This window comes from Nelumbo nucifera, chromosome 5 (assembly GCF_055504915.1).
Source record: "Nelumbo nucifera cultivar China Antique chromosome 5, China Antique-T2T, whole genome shotgun sequence".
NCBI lineage: Eukaryota > Viridiplantae > Streptophyta > Magnoliopsida > Proteales > Nelumbonaceae > Nelumbo > Nelumbo nucifera.
The window spans coordinates 6,925,615-6,947,297 of NC_142653.1; the positions used below are offsets into that span (position 1 = coordinate 6,925,615).

General features: G+C 38.0%; 1 protein-coding gene across 1 annotated transcript in view; it reads left to right on the forward strand.

Annotated features, from left to right (window-relative positions):
* The first annotated feature begins 1,256 nt into the window (after positions 1–1,256).
* LOC104608575 (putative amino-acid acetyltransferase NAGS1, chloroplastic) overlaps positions 1,257–21,683 on the forward strand; it is a 28,487-nt gene continuing 8,060 nt past the window's right edge. The window contains exons 1-8 of the mRNA XM_010274627.3: positions 1,257–4,731; positions 5,595–5,682; positions 7,121–7,329; positions 10,051–10,202; positions 13,968–14,394; positions 15,802–15,899; positions 16,662–16,773; positions 16,913–17,072. Of these exons, the coding sequence (XP_010272929.1) occupies positions 4,342–4,731; positions 5,595–5,682; positions 7,121–7,329; positions 10,051–10,202; positions 13,968–14,394; positions 15,802–15,899; positions 16,662–16,773; positions 16,913–17,072 (1,636 nt within the window). The 5' untranslated portion in view covers positions 1,257–4,341. The remainder of the gene's footprint in view (positions 4,732–5,594; positions 5,683–7,120; positions 7,330–10,050; positions 10,203–13,967; positions 14,395–15,801; positions 15,900–16,661; positions 16,774–16,912; positions 17,073–21,683) is intronic.

Genomic DNA, 21,683 nt, shown 5'->3' on the forward strand with positions numbered 1-21,683 from the left:
TGTGCTTCTCCTACTTATGTTTTCCTTTTCGAAATTATTAGCAAAGAAACCGCCATTAATGATTTTCTGTGCAAAATATGTTGACATTAAACTGTAAAAACTTTGAAACGTGTGGAGGATATTAATTATCCATGGAACGAGAATCAAGGGGTTGTTTGACTGTTCGCATTAGCCTTGACAACTCAGGAGTTTACAGCAGATGAAGAGAATTATTATGTACGTGAGTTAAACAAACTTAAGAAACCTTTGGACATCGCCTCGGAGAGAATAATTATTTATTAGAGAATAGAGATGATGTGTCGGCACTCGGCAGCCCATACGTTCTCAATAGCTGAGAAAATCCATTTAAGTTTGTAATTTTTAATAGCACCGTACCCGATACGCGTTCTCCGACGACTGTTAGTTGTTTCCGGCGGATTAAAATATCTCGCCTTGGAGTTGAACGCTAGAGTGATGGGACCAGGGTAAAAAAGGTGGAAATCTGATAAGAGTATGCAGAGGTGTTCATGGAAAGGGATTTTGTCAGCATATTACTGGAAATCGTGAGACATAAAAATTGACCAGTCGCTCTGAAACTTTGATTGTTATTGATTCCCTGAATAAAAAATGAAGAAATTGAAGATGGGGCTCTTTGGGCGGTCGGTGGACATGTTTATTATAACCGTCTATTGTTGCCCAGCAATTTAGAAAAAGGAAAGGAAAGCGTCACAGCAGGCAGAGCAGTCTTCTCTTCTTTTCGCCCTCTTCATCCTTGATTTTTCCACCGCCGCCTCTGTTTTTCTAATTTACTCTGCTGTGTTTCGTTTCCTCTGTTTTTGGAAGGGGTCATTCGCTTCTTCGGAAAATGAGCAAAATCTTTGCAGCAAAACAAAGAGGAAAACGAGAAAATCTGTTTTTTAACGGTGAAGCAACGCCATGTCAACCCTCGGGGGCATCAACTTTGATTGAGCTGCGTTGACTGAACGAGGTTGTAAAATACTAAAATGTAAACCGGCTTTCCGGGTTTTTCTTTTTTCACCAAACCTAGCTTTTAGTCTTTACAGTGTCACATCATAAAATATAAAATAAAAAAAATAAAAAAAAACAAAATTCTTAAATTATTCTTATAATTTAGTTATGGGTTTCTTGCAGATAACGGCAATTTCTGAATATCAATAAAAAATAATATTTTTATAAAATAATTAAAATAAAATATATTTTTTAAAAAATATAAAAAAGGATAATTACACTATTCATCCTTTCCTCTGCCCTTTGTTCTTTGCTCTTTCACACTCAATTATCTCCCTTTCCAACTGCTGGGCGACAGATGCGTCTTTGCTTAAATAGGTCGCTCTAAAGAATCTTCAACTTCATTTTAAACTGAAGGAATCCCAATTCTGATCGATCAGGTGAAATCCCGACCACCTCCGCGCATAGCCGTTGCCTCCTGGTGGCTTGTGCTTCTGAGAATTCCAATGATCTGATTCGTCAGTATGTCTCCGATCTTAAATCGGGCTCGCTAGACCTGCAGAAGCAGGCGACCTTGGGTTTTGTACCGGTGAAGGAAAACCGAAACACGAACACGAACACGAACACCGAAATTCAAAGGCGGAGACAACCGAAAAGCGAAGTCAAAACTTCGGTGGACCTGCCTGCCTCTGATTGTAATTCGCTGTGTTCGACCATGGTTTTCCTTCACCGAACACGAACACGACTCTTTAATCAAAAAATAGTTTTCTTGATTTCTGTATCGGATGCAAAAATCGCTTTGGTCGATGAAGGCGGCATCTCTGTACTGATAGAGATCATGGAGGTAGGGAGGATGAATAAAGATGTAGGGAAAGACGATGAATAGTGCTCTTCTTTGATATTTTTCAAAAAAAAATTACCCTATTTTTATTATTTTATAAAAATATTATCTTTTATTAATATTTAGGACAAAAAGTTGCCCTTATATGTTAAAACCGCTTTAGTTAATTGATTAACTCTATCATTATTGTTTATATATTATTTTAAAATATCTATTGTTTCTGACAATTGATATATCATTGAAAAATAAAATATTAAATTTATCCTTTAATATTTTTTAAGATTCAGTTTAGAAAAAGTATAAATACAAATATATACAACACAAATACATACAAAATAATATAAAATACATAATTTTGCATTCTATATATTTGCATCTGTACCCTTTTCTAACTGAGCCTAATTTTTAAAATAAAACCTAACTGATAAAAATTTTGAAAAACTGCAATCTCTTTCCTCTTTCATCCTCTACGTGGCATTTCTCAGAGGAAGTCCATCAACAAAGAGCAAGAGGCTACCCTCTGATCTAAGTCTGCCGTTGCCGCCCCCAATCCAACCTCAACAACAACCTTTCCAAACTGCATCTTTAAATTTTATATCAGAGTTTCAGAAATCTAGACTAGAAAGCATGTAGAAAGCGTTAGCAGGACCGTAGTAGTAGGAGTGTCAACAGGCCCTCCTTCTTCGTCCTGGTCGCCCCTGACTTTTCCAAACTGCTTGTAAGATTGAAGAACCCAAAAGGGATTTTCAATTTTAATTACAGAGTCTGGTTGCGAAGGCAGAGTCGATCAACTTGATCAATTCATGTTATTTATATTTTCTTTTACAATTAGTTATTGCTTGAGGAAACCTCTCCCATTGACAATGGTGTTGTTGAGGAAACTTCTCCCATGAAAATGTAGTTTTGAATATAAACAAGGAAAATGAGAACGCTGACAATGGTCTAGATATGTCACAAGTAAATGGAGTTTCTAAAGGTATTAACTCTTATGGGAAGGAGGTCGAAAGTTCTAAGTACTGATTTAGTAGTCGAATACTGTAAAGTAAGGTCTAACATGCTTTGATTCCTTTGAATTGTTTCTGTTGGATGAATGATTGGGTATGGTCCGTATGGAGACATGGATATGATGATCTGTATTTAGAAAATTGGAGCTGGTCGTGACAATGGCTTGAAGAACACTAAAACACCTAAGGATCAAGCTAATTGGAAAGTTCCAATTTCATTTTCTCGAACTCAGAGGCCAAGTATGTCTCAAAATTTTTCCTTCCCTTCAAGGGGATGCTTACCGATGGGCTTGAAGAAGAGCTTTGATGGCAAGTCGGTGAAATTGGATTCTAAACACTCCCCGGAAAATGACACAGAAAGCGAGGGCTCAGTTTCCAATGGATATGCCTCTTCATCAATTTCTCGTGTGAATAATTTCAACAGCTCCAACGCGGTGAGTTCTGTGGATGCTAAATCAAATGGTGGTGGTTTATATGCCTAGCGGACCACTTAAACATCTGTTGAAGGGTTTGTTTTCCTTCTTCTCAATATCTCTTTGTGCTTTTTCCCTTGTCTGCACTACCCTTCTGTGTTTATTTAAAATCAGGTTAGCAAGTCTGTTTCCTTAGATGCAAGTTGTAACCGGCGGTCGACCACAATCCAAAGAACACCAGTAAGTTATTGTTCTTACAACCTATAGAGTTATGCATCCGTTCAATGGATCGATGCCTAAAAGACTCACCCTCACAAGTCCGACCGGGAAAAGCAAGTGATTCTCACCCAAAGAAAGAAACGCAAGGCGATGCTATAGGGGTGGTCAACGACTTAGTCCGTCTTGGGGATCCTCCGTCTTGGTGCATCACCTTCTGGCTGCCATTAATGGAATAAATGGAGATTCTGGACAGAACCGGCACGACATGGAGGACAGTTGGCATGAGACCTCAGCCATATATCAATGCAGTCCACATGGATAGCTGGTGCAGCGGTGACAGAGGTATACAGGTCTCACTCTCAGTCTCGATGCCCTGAATTTTATGTGATAAAAGGGTGTTTTAGGGGTTCTCAAAGAGTTCAAATCTGCGCCCCACCCGTTATCAAAGGGTTCTCAAAGGGTGATAAAAATGTATCAATGAACGGTTATTGATAACGGTAGTAAAGGTTTTAGACAATCGTAAGAAATGGTAGAGAGAGAAAATATCTCTAAGTCCAATGTGCACTTTTCTCCCGCTGAGATTCCTTGTGGCCCCCACACTTCCACTGTTCGCAAATCGCAAGTTCGCAACCATGGCGGGCGACGAGCGTCAGTCCTTGGTCCCGCGCAAGTCGCAACAGTAATGCATACATCCTCGTCGTGAAACGATCCTCACGTGCTTCAAGAGCCAGTCTTGCGGCCCTATACTCTTACGCGCTAGATTGAGCCATTGAGGTTCTTCAGTCGTTGAGTCTCTTCCCGTCTTCCGTCTCTGGTTCGCTCTTTTTTGCTTTGCGGCGTCTTTTTGCTACTTTTCAGTGTTCCGGCCACGTCTATACCAAATTAGGGTTCTCCTCTGGTTTTCATTCGTTCATCAATGGTTGCTTCGAGCTTGAGTCCCTGGATCTTCGTCCAAAACGTTATAGAAATATTAACATCGAGTGAATACAGATCAATTCAAAGTAGGATACCGCGGTTACCCCATGGTTTAAGTGGAAGGAGTGGAAGCTACCAATCAAGTAAGGAGTTCCCGTTGTCGCTGGGGTATTATGGTCTTATGGGGAGGAAAAGAATTTCTGTCAATTGTGATGCATTTGGCGATCCTGATCATTCGAGCACTGACGAGCGTGACAAGATGAAGGAAGAGCAGTTTGTTCGGTGGTTTCGAGAAGCTTGGCCGTATTTTAGGGCGCACGGAGGTAGCACATTCGTTGTGGTCATTTCCGCGGAAATAGTAGATAGTTCATACTTCGATGCGATTCTAAAGGCAAGTTCTGTGTGTGCTACTATATACTGATTTTCTTATTATATCATCTTATTCCATTTTCCTTGCTTTAACAAGACATTTTTTTTTCCTGTTTGATTGACTGCTAAATATTAATTTTTAATGCTTATGATGTCGTGGAGGGTAATCTTAGTTCCCTAAAAATTGAATTTTCATAGCTCTGGGTTGATGTTCGTGGCATGCAGGTTTCTGTTTAGTGAGGGAATTTGTAATTCAAAATTTCTAATACACAGTGGTCGAGTCGACGTGATTTTATTTTTCTCTTGAGGAAAAACTAAGGGTTCAAGGGAAACATAAAGAAATTAAATAATAAGTACTCTATTATTGCGAATGCACATGGGTATCATTTTATCTTCCCACGCGTTACCCATGTTAGATACTTATATATATGTTCTGCAGTTCCGAACTGATGTTTTTGAGAAGGTCATGATGCGCAGAAGAAGGAAAAGAACCATTTCGTAATTAAATGGATTGGGTGTAATTTCAAGGTGGTTAGATAGGGACCGCCAACTAAACTAGTTAAGGCATTTGTTAGACCTTTTGATGCGGGAAAAAGATGTCTGCAGGTCAGCCGGCAAAACTACGTACTAGATGGAATTTATGCAAAACTAATTCATACTCTGAATAAAGCGTTATTTCTTTTCTTTTCTATTTTTTATAACTACTTTACTGTTCTCTCTCCCTCTCTCTAAAAAATGAATCTCATTATCTTAGTTGGAAATGCTGAGGTATAATTGAACAGCTTGCATATTTTACTGTATAAAATTCTGTACTTTGGAATGTTTGGATGCTATTTGTCATTTATTCACTGCTTTGTATATCAGCATTAGAAAATATTTCTGCAGGATATTTCTCTCCTTCATGGCCTGGGGGTTAGATTTGTTCTTGTTCCTGGTACACATGTACAAATTGACAAGCTTTTGATGGAGAGAGGTAAGCATCTTGTGCTTAACTTCTTACTTTTCTTTATAAATGAATACATACTACTGAGTTTCATTGCTTTTGAATTTCATCATTTTATAATGATGGTCTCTACCTTTGAACCATGACTTTCTTTATATGACTGATGTAGCCATAGTTGTGCTATGTTACTTAGGCATCTCACTGATATAACCACTATTTCATGGTGCGCAAGAAGGATAATTTGCATTTTGATTTTCTTTCTTTTACTATACCATTGTAATGTCATAAATGCTATAAGGCTAGTTGTCTTTATAGATTTGATTGCAGAAGACTGAAAAAAGGAGGAGAAAGAGAGAACTGAAGATGGAAAACAAGAGTGAACTATTATTAGGGAGGATTGGGAGGTCACTTACGTGCCTATCTCTCTATTTTTATTCATAAAGAAACCTTGACTAACACAATTCCACCACATTAATACCCTGATGCTATACATTACTCTATTGCATTAATTTGTAGTCCCAATGACTAAGAACACTCTACCTCAAGGTGGTGCATAAATATCATACATAATTAGCTTGCTAAGAATATTTCACATTTTGGACTTTACAACTACCTTAGTGAGAATATTAATTAGTTGAACCTCAATATGTATCCTTCTATCATGTTGGATTAGATTATATGCTATACTAATAGTAGTTTGGTTATCATAGTAGATCTCCATTGGTCCCTCTATCAGATAACCAAGCTCATGGAGAAGCTTCTTGAGCTAGAGCAACAAACAAGCCCCATGTAGGCACAACATATTGCTTCTTGCTTCTCTAAATAAACAGGTTTCCACTAACAAATTTGCAGTACCCAGACGTTGATCTTTTGTCAGTGACTGAGCTTGAACAGTCTGCATCTATATAGGCATCAACTTTCATGTACCCATTCTTCTTAGACAATTGCCCCTTAATTGGAGAGCTTTTGAGATAACACAAAATCCTGTTTACTACATTATTGTTTGAAATACTGCTAGTAAGATACATGATCAAAGCCAAACACCTCACTCTGTGCTGAAGAAAAGACCAAATTAATCACTAGGTTAATGTATCAAGTTTTGATGGCCGGTATTGAGTAAGGTTGAATGTCAGGTGAATTTTTTAGGAGCATATTTTTTGTTGTTTGTTTAGTTGAATGCCCTCCAGCCACCTCCCTGATGAGCACCAAGTATTCTGAATTATACTTTGAAGTTGGACCTTCATATTTCTAATATTCTGATTGTTTTATTTTAAACATCTATTGCTATGAAACAGAGCTAGAAGAGGTATGCAACTATACATGAATCCTGCTGGATCAAGTAATATGGTTTTATTAGTAGTAACTACATCATGGAATCCTGTATCTTTTTATCCCTCTCTCGTGTTCATGCTGATGTGTTCCTTTGGGTCTGCTATTTTACAGTTAATTTAAAACATTTTGCTTGTAGGAAAAGAGGCCAGATATGTTGGTCAATACCGGATTACGGATTCTGATTCCTTAGAGGCAGCAATGCAAGCAGCTGGGAAGATCTATAATATAATGCAAGCAAAGCTTTCCCCTGGCCCTTCAATATTTAATATTCGCCGGCATGGTGAAAATAGTCGTTGGCATGATGTTGGTGTCCGTGTTTCAGGGGGTAATTTTCTTGCAGCTAAGGTGAGTCTTTTTTATCAATAATGATTAGAGAGCTTTATTAAATATGTTAAGTATAATATAATGCAAGCAAAGCTTTCCCCTGGCCCTTCAATATTTAATATTCGCCGGCATGGTGAAAATAGTCGTTGGCATGATGTTGGTGTCCGTGTTTCAGGGGGTAATTTTCTTGCAGCTAAGGTGAGTCTTTTTTATCAATAATGATTAGAGAGCTTTATTAAATATGTTAAGTATAAGTATATGAGCCCATGCTAAGAGGAGAACCGATTAGCATTTAGCAAGGAAAGAAAACAGGAGATGTACAGAACAACATGAAGTTGTTAAGTAAAGAAAAAATAAGGAAAAAAACATGGGAATACAGTTATGTTTGTTGAGTTGATGGGTACTAAAAAGATGGGAAATGTTGGTTATGTGATCAGAAACACCATAATCTATTATCCAAGGGATACATTGATTACCTGAGATGGTTGCATGATTAGTAGTATTATGAGTACCTAAATGTGCAAAGGCTGTAGAAGCAGGATTGCCTGGAATTGGAAGCAACCTCTCTCTAAATGATTGAGGAGTGTTCCAAATTTCTCAAACTCTGCTCTCACAACAGCCAATTACTCCACCATTGATTTATCCTCACTGGTCCCCTTTTCTTCCTCTAGTACTATGGCAAGATTTGCATTTCCTTCCTTTTTATTATTTTTAAATCCGATTGGCTTCAAATGAGGATGTAATTTCCAATAGTAATCCTTAGTATACTTTGGTTTCTTGCAGAAATCACAAATTATCTCCTTCTCATTCTTCTTTTCATTCCTTTTTGGTTTAACACTCACATGGGCATAGTGCTAGGGTCACTAACTGAATCTGTCTCCTACTCTACTTATAACTAACCATAGCATACACCATAGACAATGACACAACATCTTTTTCAATTATATTTTACTTGGTAATGTCATACCTGGGTTGGGCTCAATTAAGAATTCAAAGATTATTACTTTCCCAAACTACTATCTCCAGTAAATCAATCTTTTGCCACAAAGATTTTAGCATAGAGTAGTGCAGTGCCAGTGGTTTTTCCCCTTGTTGCAGATTATTCACATCATTCCTCAATTTATATGCTTTGGCCACATTCATCTTTTGGGAAATGAGAATATGTTTCTACCACATTGTCCCATACTTGGTTGAAATCATCCCACAAATAATGCTTACTGATGTGTGGTTGCATGGAATTCACCAGCCACCCAACAACCATGTAATTCTCCTGCATTCATTTCTCATATGTGGGATCCTTCTCATTTTGATTCTTGCTTCCTGTAAGATAACCTAGTTTCCACTTACCACAAACATAGATTTGTACAGATTGAGACCATTCTAGGTAATTAGTTGCATCTAGTCTAACTGTAGTCACAACACTGTAGAAATTGCTTGCAGACCCCGCTTGACCAATCCCATATTATGTGTACTGCTTCGATTCAACTCTAGATTGCTGCTCCATTGAACAAAAAACTTGGTTTAAAAACAAACAGAAACAAAAAACTGGTATGCAAACCTAGAATAACTGATCTGCAATCAGTTCAACACTTGAAAGTTGAAACTAGGGTTTCATCAACCTGACAACATAGGATGAAGAGAGAAATTGCAAATGCTTCTTGTAGTGTTCCTAGATCTCTGTCAATAGCAACCACACTCTATGATAGATCAAATAGCTCCTACAGAGCCCCCAGCATCAATCCGCTTGATTAACCCCTAACACGATCAAGGTCAGATTTCTCTAGTTGGTTCTGATTTTGGGCCAAGATCTCCAGGAATACCTTCTGGGCTTCAAAATTGCAATCAAAAGCCTACAAAATCTCTTACCAACTAGGTGGCAACTCTTCTTGATGATCAACAGTTCACCTCTCCATACACTCTACTGATCCTAGAGTGTATGGGTTCAAGAGAAAAGAAAGAAAGGAACCACTCTAATACCAAGAAGTTAAACAGAACAGCATAAATCTTGTGGTTTAATCAAGAAAAATTAGTAGAAGAAGATTCAGATCTATAGAAGAGATAGAGAAGAGGAAGAAATAAGGTTTGGAGGAAAGAAAAATCATGGCTGTCTCCTTGCCCCCAATAATGTTTTATTAACTCTAATCACAACCTAAGGTACAATTACAGAAAAACCCTTAATGGGGTGGCTGCTAAAATAAAAGAATATGGGCCTTAGTCCCTCTATAACTAAAGACACTACTCAATAAGGGAACTTAAGAAATAAAAGGAAGGGAGGGCCATAGGCCCAGCCCATCAGCTCAAAAATGTTTGCTGCTCAGCCCTGGGCCTGGTGCCTCCCATACAAGATTTGATCTTCCAATACCTAGCCTAGTCAGTGCACTACTAAGGCATTACCATTTTAGATGTGCTGTTTATGGTTTTGACTTTTGATTCAGCTGAGCTTTGAATCCTGTTAATTTTCTCTCGTGCAAGATTTGATCTTTCTGTTATCTATCAAAAAATGATATGATCTTCCAACACCTACACTGCTAAGACATTTTATTTTAGATTTGTTAACTTACCATTTTATATGTGTTTTTAATGGTTTTAGTTAGGCTGAGCTTTGAATCCTGTTAATTCTCCCTCATTATTCCTTTTGATAGGATTAATGTCTTTTGTAAATCCTTAGTCAGGTGTTGGTATGTTCATATTTTATTTATACCACTTAAGTCTGCAACTCTTCCTGTTTTTTTCTCCAACCAGAAAAGAGGAGTTGTCAATGGGATTGACTTTGGGGCAACAGGTGAAGTAAAGAAAATAGATGTCACTCACATACGTGAGAGGCTTGATCGAGATGGCATAGTAATACTTAGCAATCTGGGATATTCCAGCTCTGGAGAAGTTTTAAATTGCAAGTATGCCACAATAGCTTCTACTAGGCCTCTTTGGTTATTTATTTCCTTCATTTCATTGGATGGATGTTACTGTCATGCAGTTTTCAGTATACAAGAGGATAATATATTTATTGTTCTCTTTCATTTTGATATACATATGAAGCTTAGTGTGTATCATTTTATTAGCTTTTCTATTCCCTTATCTACAGTTTCATATTTCATGGCATCCTTATCTTTGCTGTGATTTTGTGCTTGTGCTTTATAGTCCATTCATTAATCTTTTTTGCAATGCAATTCCTTCTCTCCCTGATCTGTGTTTCTTAAATATTAATCATGGTCATATTATGGAAAGATAGAGATACTGCTAGTAGTCAAGGTTTTGAATATCGATACAGGCCGATATGCTGGTTGGGGTGTATCGGCCTGTATCATTGGGCGCTTTTAAGTTTGTTTTTTTCCAAACTGGTTCAGGGGGGTTGGTTTAAGGCTCGTTTACCCCCTGAACCAGGTCAGATCCCGAAACACATACCGTAAGGGCGTATTAGGGAGTCACCAATACGATATGTTGTGAATTTTTAATCCTTGCTAGTAGTATCAATAGGTTAAAGAAAGAGCAGAAAAAGAGATGATAGAGAAAAAACCCATAGGTATTCATGGTGCCATGAGCTTTACCTATGTCAATGCGTCATACTTCTGAATTTAGAAGAGTTTTGTTTTCCTTTCTCCTCTTGCGTTTTAAATCTGTTAGACATTGCCTTCGACAAGCTACAAAATTTAAATCCTCTGAATTTTTCTCAGAGAATAGCTTTCTAATCTTTTTTGTCTTCTTAAATTGTTGAAGAGTTTGATTTCAGGCTGGCTAAGCTGTAATTTCCAAAGCAACTTCAAGAATTTCAAAATTCACTTTCTTGATTTTGTCTTCTCTAGATGAAGCTTGTGATAAACAAAGGACCGAGGATTCTTTTATTTGTTGGCAGTGTCATTATTTAGACTTTAAAAAGCGTCTTTTGGATGCCTTGAACTGAGAATATTTGATCAGAATTTATTCCTGCATTGTCTGCATTAGAATCCTAAGAAGCTAGATTATTGCTAATTGAAGTTTGTATAATCTCTTCTAGTTCATATGACTAGAAGATTTCTAGACAAGAAAAGAAACTAATGTTATTCAAGAGAAAAATCAAGTTATATTTCTTTTATTGAACCATCTCAAAGAACCATTTAACCTAAAAGCTTAAACTATTAGGTGAGGTCCTTGAATAGGTTGATATTTTCTAACACTCCCCCTCACACGAAAGCCCATTGGGCTTGAATCGTGAACAAGCACAGACCCACCCATACCTTGTGCTGAAACTTATTTAATTATAATGGGAGTAATGAGGATCGAACACCAGACCACTTGGTCAAAATGGCTCTGATACCATCTCAAAGAACCATTCAACCTAAAAGCTTAAACTATTAGGTGAGGTCCTTGAATAGGTTGATATTTTCTAACAAATCATGGCATGGTCAAAACCTAACACCTAGTTTCCTACTAGAAAATCTTGACCATAAAGAAACTGCTCTGATAAAGCTAAATAAGAACTTCTATAAAATGAATCACGTTACAATTTGTTAATATTTTGGGCAGTCTCCCAAGTCACTTCATCTTCATTAGATCTTAGTTAGCTCTTAAGGTTGTTGGATTTGTAATTAAATGATCTTTTCATTGACTCCAAAATCAACCTAAAAGTTGTAGCCATTAAAAGTTTCATGTCACAGCTCACAAGAAAAGTGACGAATCTACAATTTAGGTGGTATTTGGTTCATGGTTCTGAAAAAGGGTGGTATGGTTCAAGAACCATATCAATCTCTTTTTGCAAATGAGTATTGGCGTGTGAGACACACCATACCAATCTGAAAAAGTATCATGTATTTTCACTATTTACTTTTGATCTACAGTCTTCATCAGATAGAGACATTTTGATTAGAGCCATATTGGCGTATGAAACACACCATATAACTTACCACATCATGCTTACATCATTTAACCATATGGTTGAGAATGCTATAAAAAATTGTGCCAAAAAAGGCCATTTTGCTAATTCTGGAACCATGAGTTGCTGGTTCCAGAACCAGAAATAGCATACAGAATGCTTGTTGTGTTTGTGAACCAGATGAAACACAAACACAACCCCCCTCCCCCCCTAAATCTTCCTTGAAATTAGTAACTCTCAACGGGTTAACCCCAATAACATTATTGATCTGAGTGGACCAAATTGTCCTTGAGTGATAATCATTTCCTTTTTTACTTTTTTTATACCTAGTGTTAGTCATCCACAAAATTCCCTGCTTACAGGTGTTTTTGTGAACCCATTTTTTTGAATAATTATATAAAATATTATATAAAATATGTTTGAAACTGAAGCTTGAAAAAACTGAAAAAAAAAGAGTATGGTTTAAAGTACTGATACACCTCTGCTGATACACAAAGGTGTATTGATTCTTTGAACCATGGGTGCTACTTGAATGTGAGTTTCACAAGGCCTATTGGGTTGCGATGTGTTTTCCCATGCCTTGGGCCAGGTGCATGCTCCATTGGAGGTCATTGAATGAGATTTAGCCAAGAAAAATGAATAATTTAGAAACTACAATTAATTAATTCTGAGTTATTTATGCAATTGAGAATATCCCTTCTCTTGGGTACAAATATCAGTGAACAGTCTGGTTGATGCAATAGCAAGACAAAGAGTACAAAGTAATCAGTTGTATTGGGTTTGATTATTGACTATTGAGTGTAAAAGAAAAAAAGAAGTGTGAGAGCAATGGGTTAGGCAGTAAAGAGCTGGCCTGAACTTTCTAAGAGGTGCTAGGCACATACTATATTACATCATTCTTTTTTACATAAAAAAGGGCAGCCCAGTTCACAATGCTCTTGCCAATGTAGGGTCTGGGGAGGGACAGATTTATGCAGCCTTGCCCCTGCAGATAACATAGAGAGGCTATTTCCAAGATTTGAACCCAGGTCCACCCTCATTTTTACATCTTGATATTTCTTTTTGATAGGAAACGGTTACTTTCATTGAAGATAATTAAAACACAAACACAACTGTCAACCACCCAAATATAGGGTGCTGACCTCATTGCTACATCTTGATAAGATTCTAAACAATTACCTATAAAAAAATTCTAAGCTATTTTGTTCTAATATGTCCATCATAAAAGGGAAAATATTTTATTATTATTTCCTAGACCACAAACATAGTAACATGTCGCACACAAACAACAGGAAAAAAGTTTCAGGTTAATTTTGCTTTAGTTGGGTCCAGTGTAATAGGGACACTGACTTCTCTTTTTTTGTTGGTGGGGGAAGATACAAGGTGGTGACAATAAGAGGTAAACCATTTTTGTCTCTGTAATAACCTAAAATGTCTAAAGTACCATTTTGATGGATTGCTGATTTTAAACTTAATGGAGTTGCTGAAGGTTAATTTAAATTACTGTATTTTTGGGACTGAAATATCTGAAAATTCTTGGTTATCTTGAAAAGTTTTTGCAACTCCCACATTATTTCATGTTTGAAAATAATTAGGTGAATTGCTGAGGTAGATACATAATCCTTAATATCTCTTGACATTTAATGCTATTTTGTTATACTCTATGTACTCATTTCTGCACCTTCGAGCTGTCATACGTGTCAAAATTTCTGATGTTATAAGAATAAAATTTACAATTCCAAGTGTTCATTGCCTTGGTGCTCAATCACAAGGTTAGAGAGTGTTTGATGCTTTAACCTTTTGAGTGTTGCAGCACATATGAAGTTGCTACTGCTTGTGCCTTAGCTATTGGAGCAGAGAAGCTTATCTGCATTGTGGATGGTCCAATTCTAGATGAAAACGGGCGGCTCATTCGTTTCTTGACTCTTCAAGATGCAGACTTGTTGATCAGAGAGAGAGCTAAACAAAGTGAAATAGCTGCTAATTATGTCAAGGCTGTTGATGATGGTGCCACTTATTCTGGATGCAATAGCTCTCCTGATTCCAATGGCAATAGCCCCCCTCAGTATGCAATGCACTCAAGCAAACAGTACAATATAACATTTCAGAATGGTGTTGGTTTTGACAATGGAAATGGGTTATGGTCGGGTGAACAAGGATTTGCTATTGGAGGTGAGGAACGTTTGAGTAGATTAAATGGTTACCTGTCAGAGTTGGCTGCTGCAGCTTTTGTTTGCAGAGTAAGGCTTTAGTAACACACTACATGGATCCCTTTTCACTATAATTATTACAATGTATTTTGCAACTGAAAATATATAATGTTTAATATGTGGTTTTCTTTTGTCTTTTTTTTTTTTTAAGTTTATACATGAAGGCTATAAATACATTTCAATGTAATGGTATTTTAAGTGTACACACTTGAGACTGGAGTATTGGTACTGGGGAATGGGCCCATCCCCAAATTTTATATGCTTTGACCCTTTTTTTTAATTTTTTAATATCAATTAAAGATTTACCAATAAAAAGTGTACAGTTAAAGATTTTAGTTTATTGCATTTTTTGGTTGCAGGTCAAAGCATATCTTAATCTGTATATGTCATGTCTTGCATCAAAACAATAGATGTTACTCCAAATTTAGACCATGAGTTCAACTTTGTTGCATCAATAAAACATTATACCTGTCTAACTGATGTTTTAAAACGTATTGGTGTGATGCAAGGCATTCTGTCATTCTAAGGCATAAGGTGTTAACTGGAAAGTGAGCTCCTAAGCATGGATTTTTTATTAATAAATATTAAAAATAAGATTTTATATAGTAAATATTCCATAAAAATAGGAAATTTGTGAGAAATTAGAAATTTTCATATTTGCAATTTCTAATAATAAATCACTACTGGCCACTATTTTGACCTTGCCCTGATAATGTTATTGGTGGTAAAGTCCTGGAATCCCCTCTTTGTTAAAAGAAGCTAATGTTTTTCTTTGATAAATGTTAAAAGAAGCTAATAATTACTTCATTGGAGAAGCCAAAGAACAACATAAGACTACAGTGATGAGATTATAATAGTATGCACAATCTCCTTTGATACATTGAATATCTTGAAATGAACTGCCATTCTCTGATCACTTGGCCTACATAAATGTCTTTGGAATCATCCCTACTTGGAATCAAGTCAAGAATTGCTCTAATAGAGTGGGCTTTATTGAAATGTCAACAAGGATATTAAGAAGTTGGTTTTGAAGTATAAGCAGCCAATCTTTATTAGTCTATTTTTTTTTAATTGGTAAGCATTCAGTCCTAATTTGTAAGGGATTTATGTAGTTTCCTTTTTCATCCATAGATTTATTTCACTTGGAAATAAGCAGTACTAGTAACATATGGTTGTTGGTTTTCCTTGCAAAGTTTACTTTGTTGTAACTGATAAATCTTGTATTCATGCAAGATCTCTTCATTCAACTAAATCATGTTTCTTCTGAGAAATGTGTACCTAAGTTTGGCACTTCTTAGTAAATTTCTTCCTATGATACATATGTGCAGACATATTTGGACTGAGTTGCAAATTGAATACCATGCGTTTTTTTGTTATTATAATTAACTGAGCTTCAAATTTTGAATGTCTTGCATTTTTGCTTGTAATTTCTATTAGGGAGGCGTTCAAAGAGTACATCTATTAGATGGCACCATTGGTGGAGTTTTATTGTTGGAGTTATTTCAAAGAGATGGGATGGGGACAATGGTGGCTAGGTAAGTAGTCCTTTCATGTGAACTCGTATATATCAGTAATATAACTTCTCATGGATTCTGCCTTGTTTTATGTATTATTTCCTTGGCTTTTAAATGTTTGTTTCTTATTTTCCCTGTATTTTTTATAGCTCAGATGGTTGCTACCTATCATACGTTAGATATCCAACATGCACATTGTACATGTGTTGACAGGCTAAGATACTGATATTAGCAACTTATATTCCCCTCTACTGCACAAATCCTTCATTTTTTATTGTACGCTGTCATTATGAATTCCTAAGAATTTAATTTCTGGTTTCGGTAAATGTCATAAACCTTGCTTGGGGTTTTCAAGTTTCTCCAACCACCTTTCACATTTTGCCATTAGTATCAATTGCCTCTTTTGTAAAGAATCTGTCATTTGCTAAAAGACAAAGCAAGAAGTCATTCAGTTCAGCCACTTAAACTGTTATCAAATGGCCTGTTAGTTATCTATGTGGTTACATGCAACAATAGGTCATCACCTAGTTTGACAAACCTAGCCTAGTGAATATCAATCACAGAAAAAAATCTAGTGATCTTGGCCATACCTTGGATGTGAGTAACCAACCACCTTGTACCTGGGCTTCACCTCTGGCAACATTTTCCAATCCTGGGATCTATAAACTTGTTTGCTGTTGCTGAAGCATGTAAAATGACATTGAGATTGCCTTGTATTTTACTATGTTATGATGCTCAAATTTTTATAACCATATGTTTTTGACTATGTGTTACCCTTTTCAGTGACCTTTACGAGGGAGCACGGCCAGCTAAGGTGACAGATCTTCCTGGAATTAAACAAATTATGCAACCCTTAATAGAGCGTGGCACATTGGTTCAAAGAACTGATGAGGAGGTCCGTCCTATACTTTTGATTCTTTACTCTTCTATGTTTATTTTATGAAATAAGTAACTATAAACTTCATCCTGCCACCTTGCTTACTGTCTTTTTATGGAATTAGAACTAAGAGATTGTTGTCCTTTTGATATTTTAGCTACTTAAAGAATTAGATTCATTCATCATTGTGGAGAGAGAAGGTCAAATTATTGCTTGTGCTGCCCTTTTCCCTTTCTTTAATGAGAAGTGTGGAGAAGTTGCTGCTATTGCTGTATCTCCTGAATGCCGTGGACAAGGACAAGGAGACAAATTACTTGGTATGATATTGAAACCTAATTATTCTCACATTACTTGTTCTAATTGTTGTAACTGTAGAACTTTTAAGATATTTGTCATTGACATAAGTAGTAATAGATGACTCATCAGTCATCATGTTCTTCAGTGTTCTCTTTATTCTTGTTGCAACTGAAATACAAAGACAAGTAGACAACCCAGGTTTTATTTCTCATAGACAAGTAAGACCTTCAGAAGCCTGAAAATGTTGATTCCCTTCCCCATTGCACACAATAAAAAGGCCATTTTCAGTCAAGGTTCAAAGTATCTGTGGTGGGGTAGTGCTCCTTTAGAAGAAAAACTCCCCTTGTTGTACTTGCTTTCTTTTAAAAATAAAACTCTCTCAGTTCGTGTCCTTTTCCTCCAGTGGGCTTTCGTCGAATTTTGGGTTTAGACATAACTGGAGGGGAAGTGGAAATTCCCTTGTGGCTGTGCATAGAGTTATTAGACTCTTTGGAAGGTGTTTTTTTGGATCTTCAAAGCTTGATGCCAGACTTTCACTCCCTTGTTCTTCTGGTCTCTTTTCTTGTTCGTCCTTTGAGTCCCTTTCCTCTTGTGGCTCTGCCCCTACTTTTCCAGTGGAAGAGGTGTGGAGTGGATTTGTTCCACCCAAGGTGAGGGCTTTCTGCTGGGAGGTTTTTCACTAAAAAATAAACACTTGTGAGACCCTTCAAAAGAAACGACCCAATTGGTGCTTATCTCCTCACGTCTGTCTTCTCTGCAATGCGAATGGGGAAACTTCTTTTCACATACTTATCTCTTGCCCTTTTGTGGCTGCTATAGGAGGAGTTTTCAGAAATGCTGATGGGAGCATCCTTGTTCTACTTTCTGTCCAGCTGGCCATGGTAATGCAATTAGAGCAAAAGTTCTAGACGTCCTACAGGGCCTAAAGCTGGCAAAGAGGAACAGTTACACCAACATCATTGTTGAAGGGGACTCTAAAAGTGGTGGTGCATTGGGTTAGGCAAGCAGAGAGGTGCCCTTGGCAGTATAGACATATTCTGAGAGAGATCTCTGAACTCAAAAGAAACAGAGTTGTAGCTGTTCAATGGGTTTACAGATCTGCAAATGAGTTGGCAGATGGTTTGGCTGGACAAGGGTTAGAAAGAGGAAATCTATTATGAGGAGTTGGGACTCTTTCCTAACTTGTAACTGCTGCTTGGGGGCTGGTTTTTTGTTCTTTCTGTTTCTTATTTTGGGTCTGGTCATCTGACTCTTGTGTAAATCGGGCCGTGTCGCCCGTGGCCCGGCACGACGGCGCGCAGGCTGTGCTGGACTGCTGGGTTGGGGGTTCCAGGTCCATGGGCTGGCACGGCACAGCACGACTATGCGTGTCATGCTGCCCACAGTCCACATGCTGGCATGGCCCAACACATGGCACCGAACAGCCTGTGGGCCCACAATGGGCCAAGTTGATGGAGGCCCATCCCAAGGCCCATCTCACTCCTAGGGGCGGCAGCTCCTAGGATAAGGCCAAGAGTCCAAGATAAGCCAAGGAAGGATAATTCAAGATCCATCAAGACTCTTCCAAGACTCCAAGGCTTATCAAGAATCCAAGCTTATCAAGACTCTTCCAAGATAATTCAAGAATTCAAGAATTATCAAAACTCAAGAATTCTAGATAATCCAAAATTCATGCATGGAGAAGATCAAGGGAGATCGGATGGTGGAAGATCAAGCCCAAGAATTCCAAGAGGGTTCGACCTTATCAAGACAGCCCAAGAAGAAGATCAAGATTCATGTTCTTTCCTAGTTCTTTTACAATTCCCAAATGTATTATAAATACTGCTATTTTCCCAAAGTTATTCATCAATTTCATACTTCAGATTTCAGAATTTCTTCAAGTTCTCTTCTTCCTATTTTCGCCACCTTTTCTCTCTCCTAGAGAAATCGTGTTATTTGTTAGGTGCTAGCGAACGCCCGGTGCTTGCATAGCCAGCTCCGGTTCTCATTGTTTCCACGCTGCGTCAGGTGGTATCAGAGCAGGGAATTCGCCCAGTCATGTCCAACCCAGACGGTAGCAGTCGCAACCCACCCCGTGACGGAGATCAGGGGTTCCCAGCTGTTTGGAGAGCAATCGAAGAGCAGCGTACAGCCACACGTAACATCGAACGGCAGTTGGCAGAGGTGACTGAACAACTGCAAACCTTGTTACGGGAGGTTGTCCCACGAATCCGGGAAAATCCACAACAGATTGCAGGAGACGACCACGACAGACCACCCGTCGCTACTACGTCCCGACGCCCAGTTCTTGACAACGACAGTGATGATGATTTCGAATTTGGTGGTGCCCCAGTTCTTCCCGGCAACGACAGAAACGGTAGAAATTGGCACAATCAAGGTAATTTCAACCCCCGTAGGAATAATGATGAATTTAAACTCAAGGTAGATATTCCTACTTTTAGTGGAGATCTTAGTATAGAGGGACTTCTAGATTGGATCACAGAAGTCGATAGGTTCTTTGATTACATGGAAATACCAGAGGAACGAAGGGTAAAATTAGTGGCTTTTCGATTAAAGGGAGGCGCATCTGTTTGGTGGGAACGGATGAGAGAAGGAAGGGGTCCTGTTCGAACCTGGAGGCGCATGAAACAATTAATCAGAGGTAGATTTTTACCTCCTGACTATGAACAATATATGTTTGAATCTTATCAGAGGTGTGCGCAGGGTTCTCGTAGTGTTAATGAATATACATCTGAATTTTTGAGATTAGCTGAAAAAAATCAATTATCTGAAAGTGATAACCAGCAGGCAGCCCGTTATCTAAGCGGTTTAAGACCGTCTATCAGAGATAAAATTGGTGTACAGATGGTTCTTAGTGTGCAGGAAGCAAGGAACCTAGCCTTGAAAGCAGAATTAATGTTCCAGGACAAGGCACGCAGTGATAATTATCGCCGGTACAGCGGGAGCGACAACAGACCGGCAACTTTCAACAGGAACAAATCAGTTCCGGCAGTACAACCTTCTCACCCGGCAAGTACAAGTAACGCCGGTAAGGCTACTATAGGACATACTCGAGGTAATCCTTCCAACCCTCCTAAACCCAGTAACCCTTATGCAAGGCCTGCTCCTATTAAATGTTTTAAATGTAATGAGGTTGGACATAGATCCAGTGACTGTCCTAGGAGGAAGGCAGTTAATATGGTAGAAAGGGAGGAGGAAGAAGATATTGAGGAAGAAGTATATTGTGGACCTGATGGGGAGGATGAAGAGGGTCCATATGAACATGAGGAGTATACTTGTGTGGTAAGAAAATTAATGTTGTAGAAAAATAAGGATATTTCTCAAAGGCACAGATTATTTCGTACCAGATGTACTGTCAAGGGAAAATTATTTAATTTAATTATTGACAGTGGTAGTCAGGAAAATATTATTTGCAGGGATGTCATCCAACAGTTACAGTTGATTCCTGAAAAGCATCCCAACCCATACACAATTGGGTGGATCAAGGAAGGAGGCGGCGTACGAGTGGACGAACGCTGCAAGGTACCTTTTTCAATAGGTAAGTACCATGATGAAGCATATTGTGATATTGTAGATATGGATGCTTGCCATATTTTGTTAGGGAGGCCTTGGCAATTTGATACAGATGCAAGGCACATGGGTAGGAAGAATACCTACCAACTTGAAAAAGAAGGTATGTGTTATACTTTGTTACCCATAGCAGAAAAAAATATTACAAATACTCCAAAGGCACATGAGAAAAATTTCCTTACCATCACCCATCATCATGCTGAATTTGTTAAAGAATGTAAGGATACTCATGAGATACATTTGTTAGTTGTAAAAGGAGAAGATGTTAATGATAAAAATACAATTCTAGCTGAAATACATGGACTACTGGATGAATTTAATGATGTAGTTCCAGAGGAGTTACCAAATGAACTCCCTCCCATGAGAGATATACAACACCGTATTGATTTTGTTCCAGGTGCTAGTCTACCTAACCTCCCACATTACAGGATGAGTCCCAAGGAGAATGAAATTTTACGAGAAAAGGTAGAAGAATTATTGAAAAAGGGACACATTCAAATCAGCATGAGTCCTTGTGCAGTACCTGCCTTATTAACACCTAAGAAGGATGGTAGTTGGAGAATGTGTGTCGACAGCAGGGCCATTAACAAGATCACCATTGGGTACAAATTTCCCATTCCTAGGCTGGACGACATGCTGGACCAACTAAGCGGGGCTGTAGTTTTCTCAAAAATAGATCTCAGGAGTGGATATCATCAAATCAGGATCCGCCCCGGAGATGAATGGAAGACAGCCTTCAAGACTAGAGATGGCTTGTTCGAGTGGTTGGTCATGCCCTTTGGACTAACCAACGCACCCAGCACTTTCATGAGGCTGATGAACCAGGTATTGCGCCCCTCATTGGTAAATTTGTGGTAGTCTATTTTGATGATATTTTGATATACAGTGAATCTATCACTGAGCATGTGGGACATATAAGGGAGGTCCTGAAAACATTGAGGGAAAATAAATTATATGCTAATTTGAAGAAATGCATCTTTATGAATGATAATTTATTATTCCTGGGATTTATTATAAGCAAGGATGGTGTGAAAGTAGATGAGGAAAAGGTGAAAGCCATT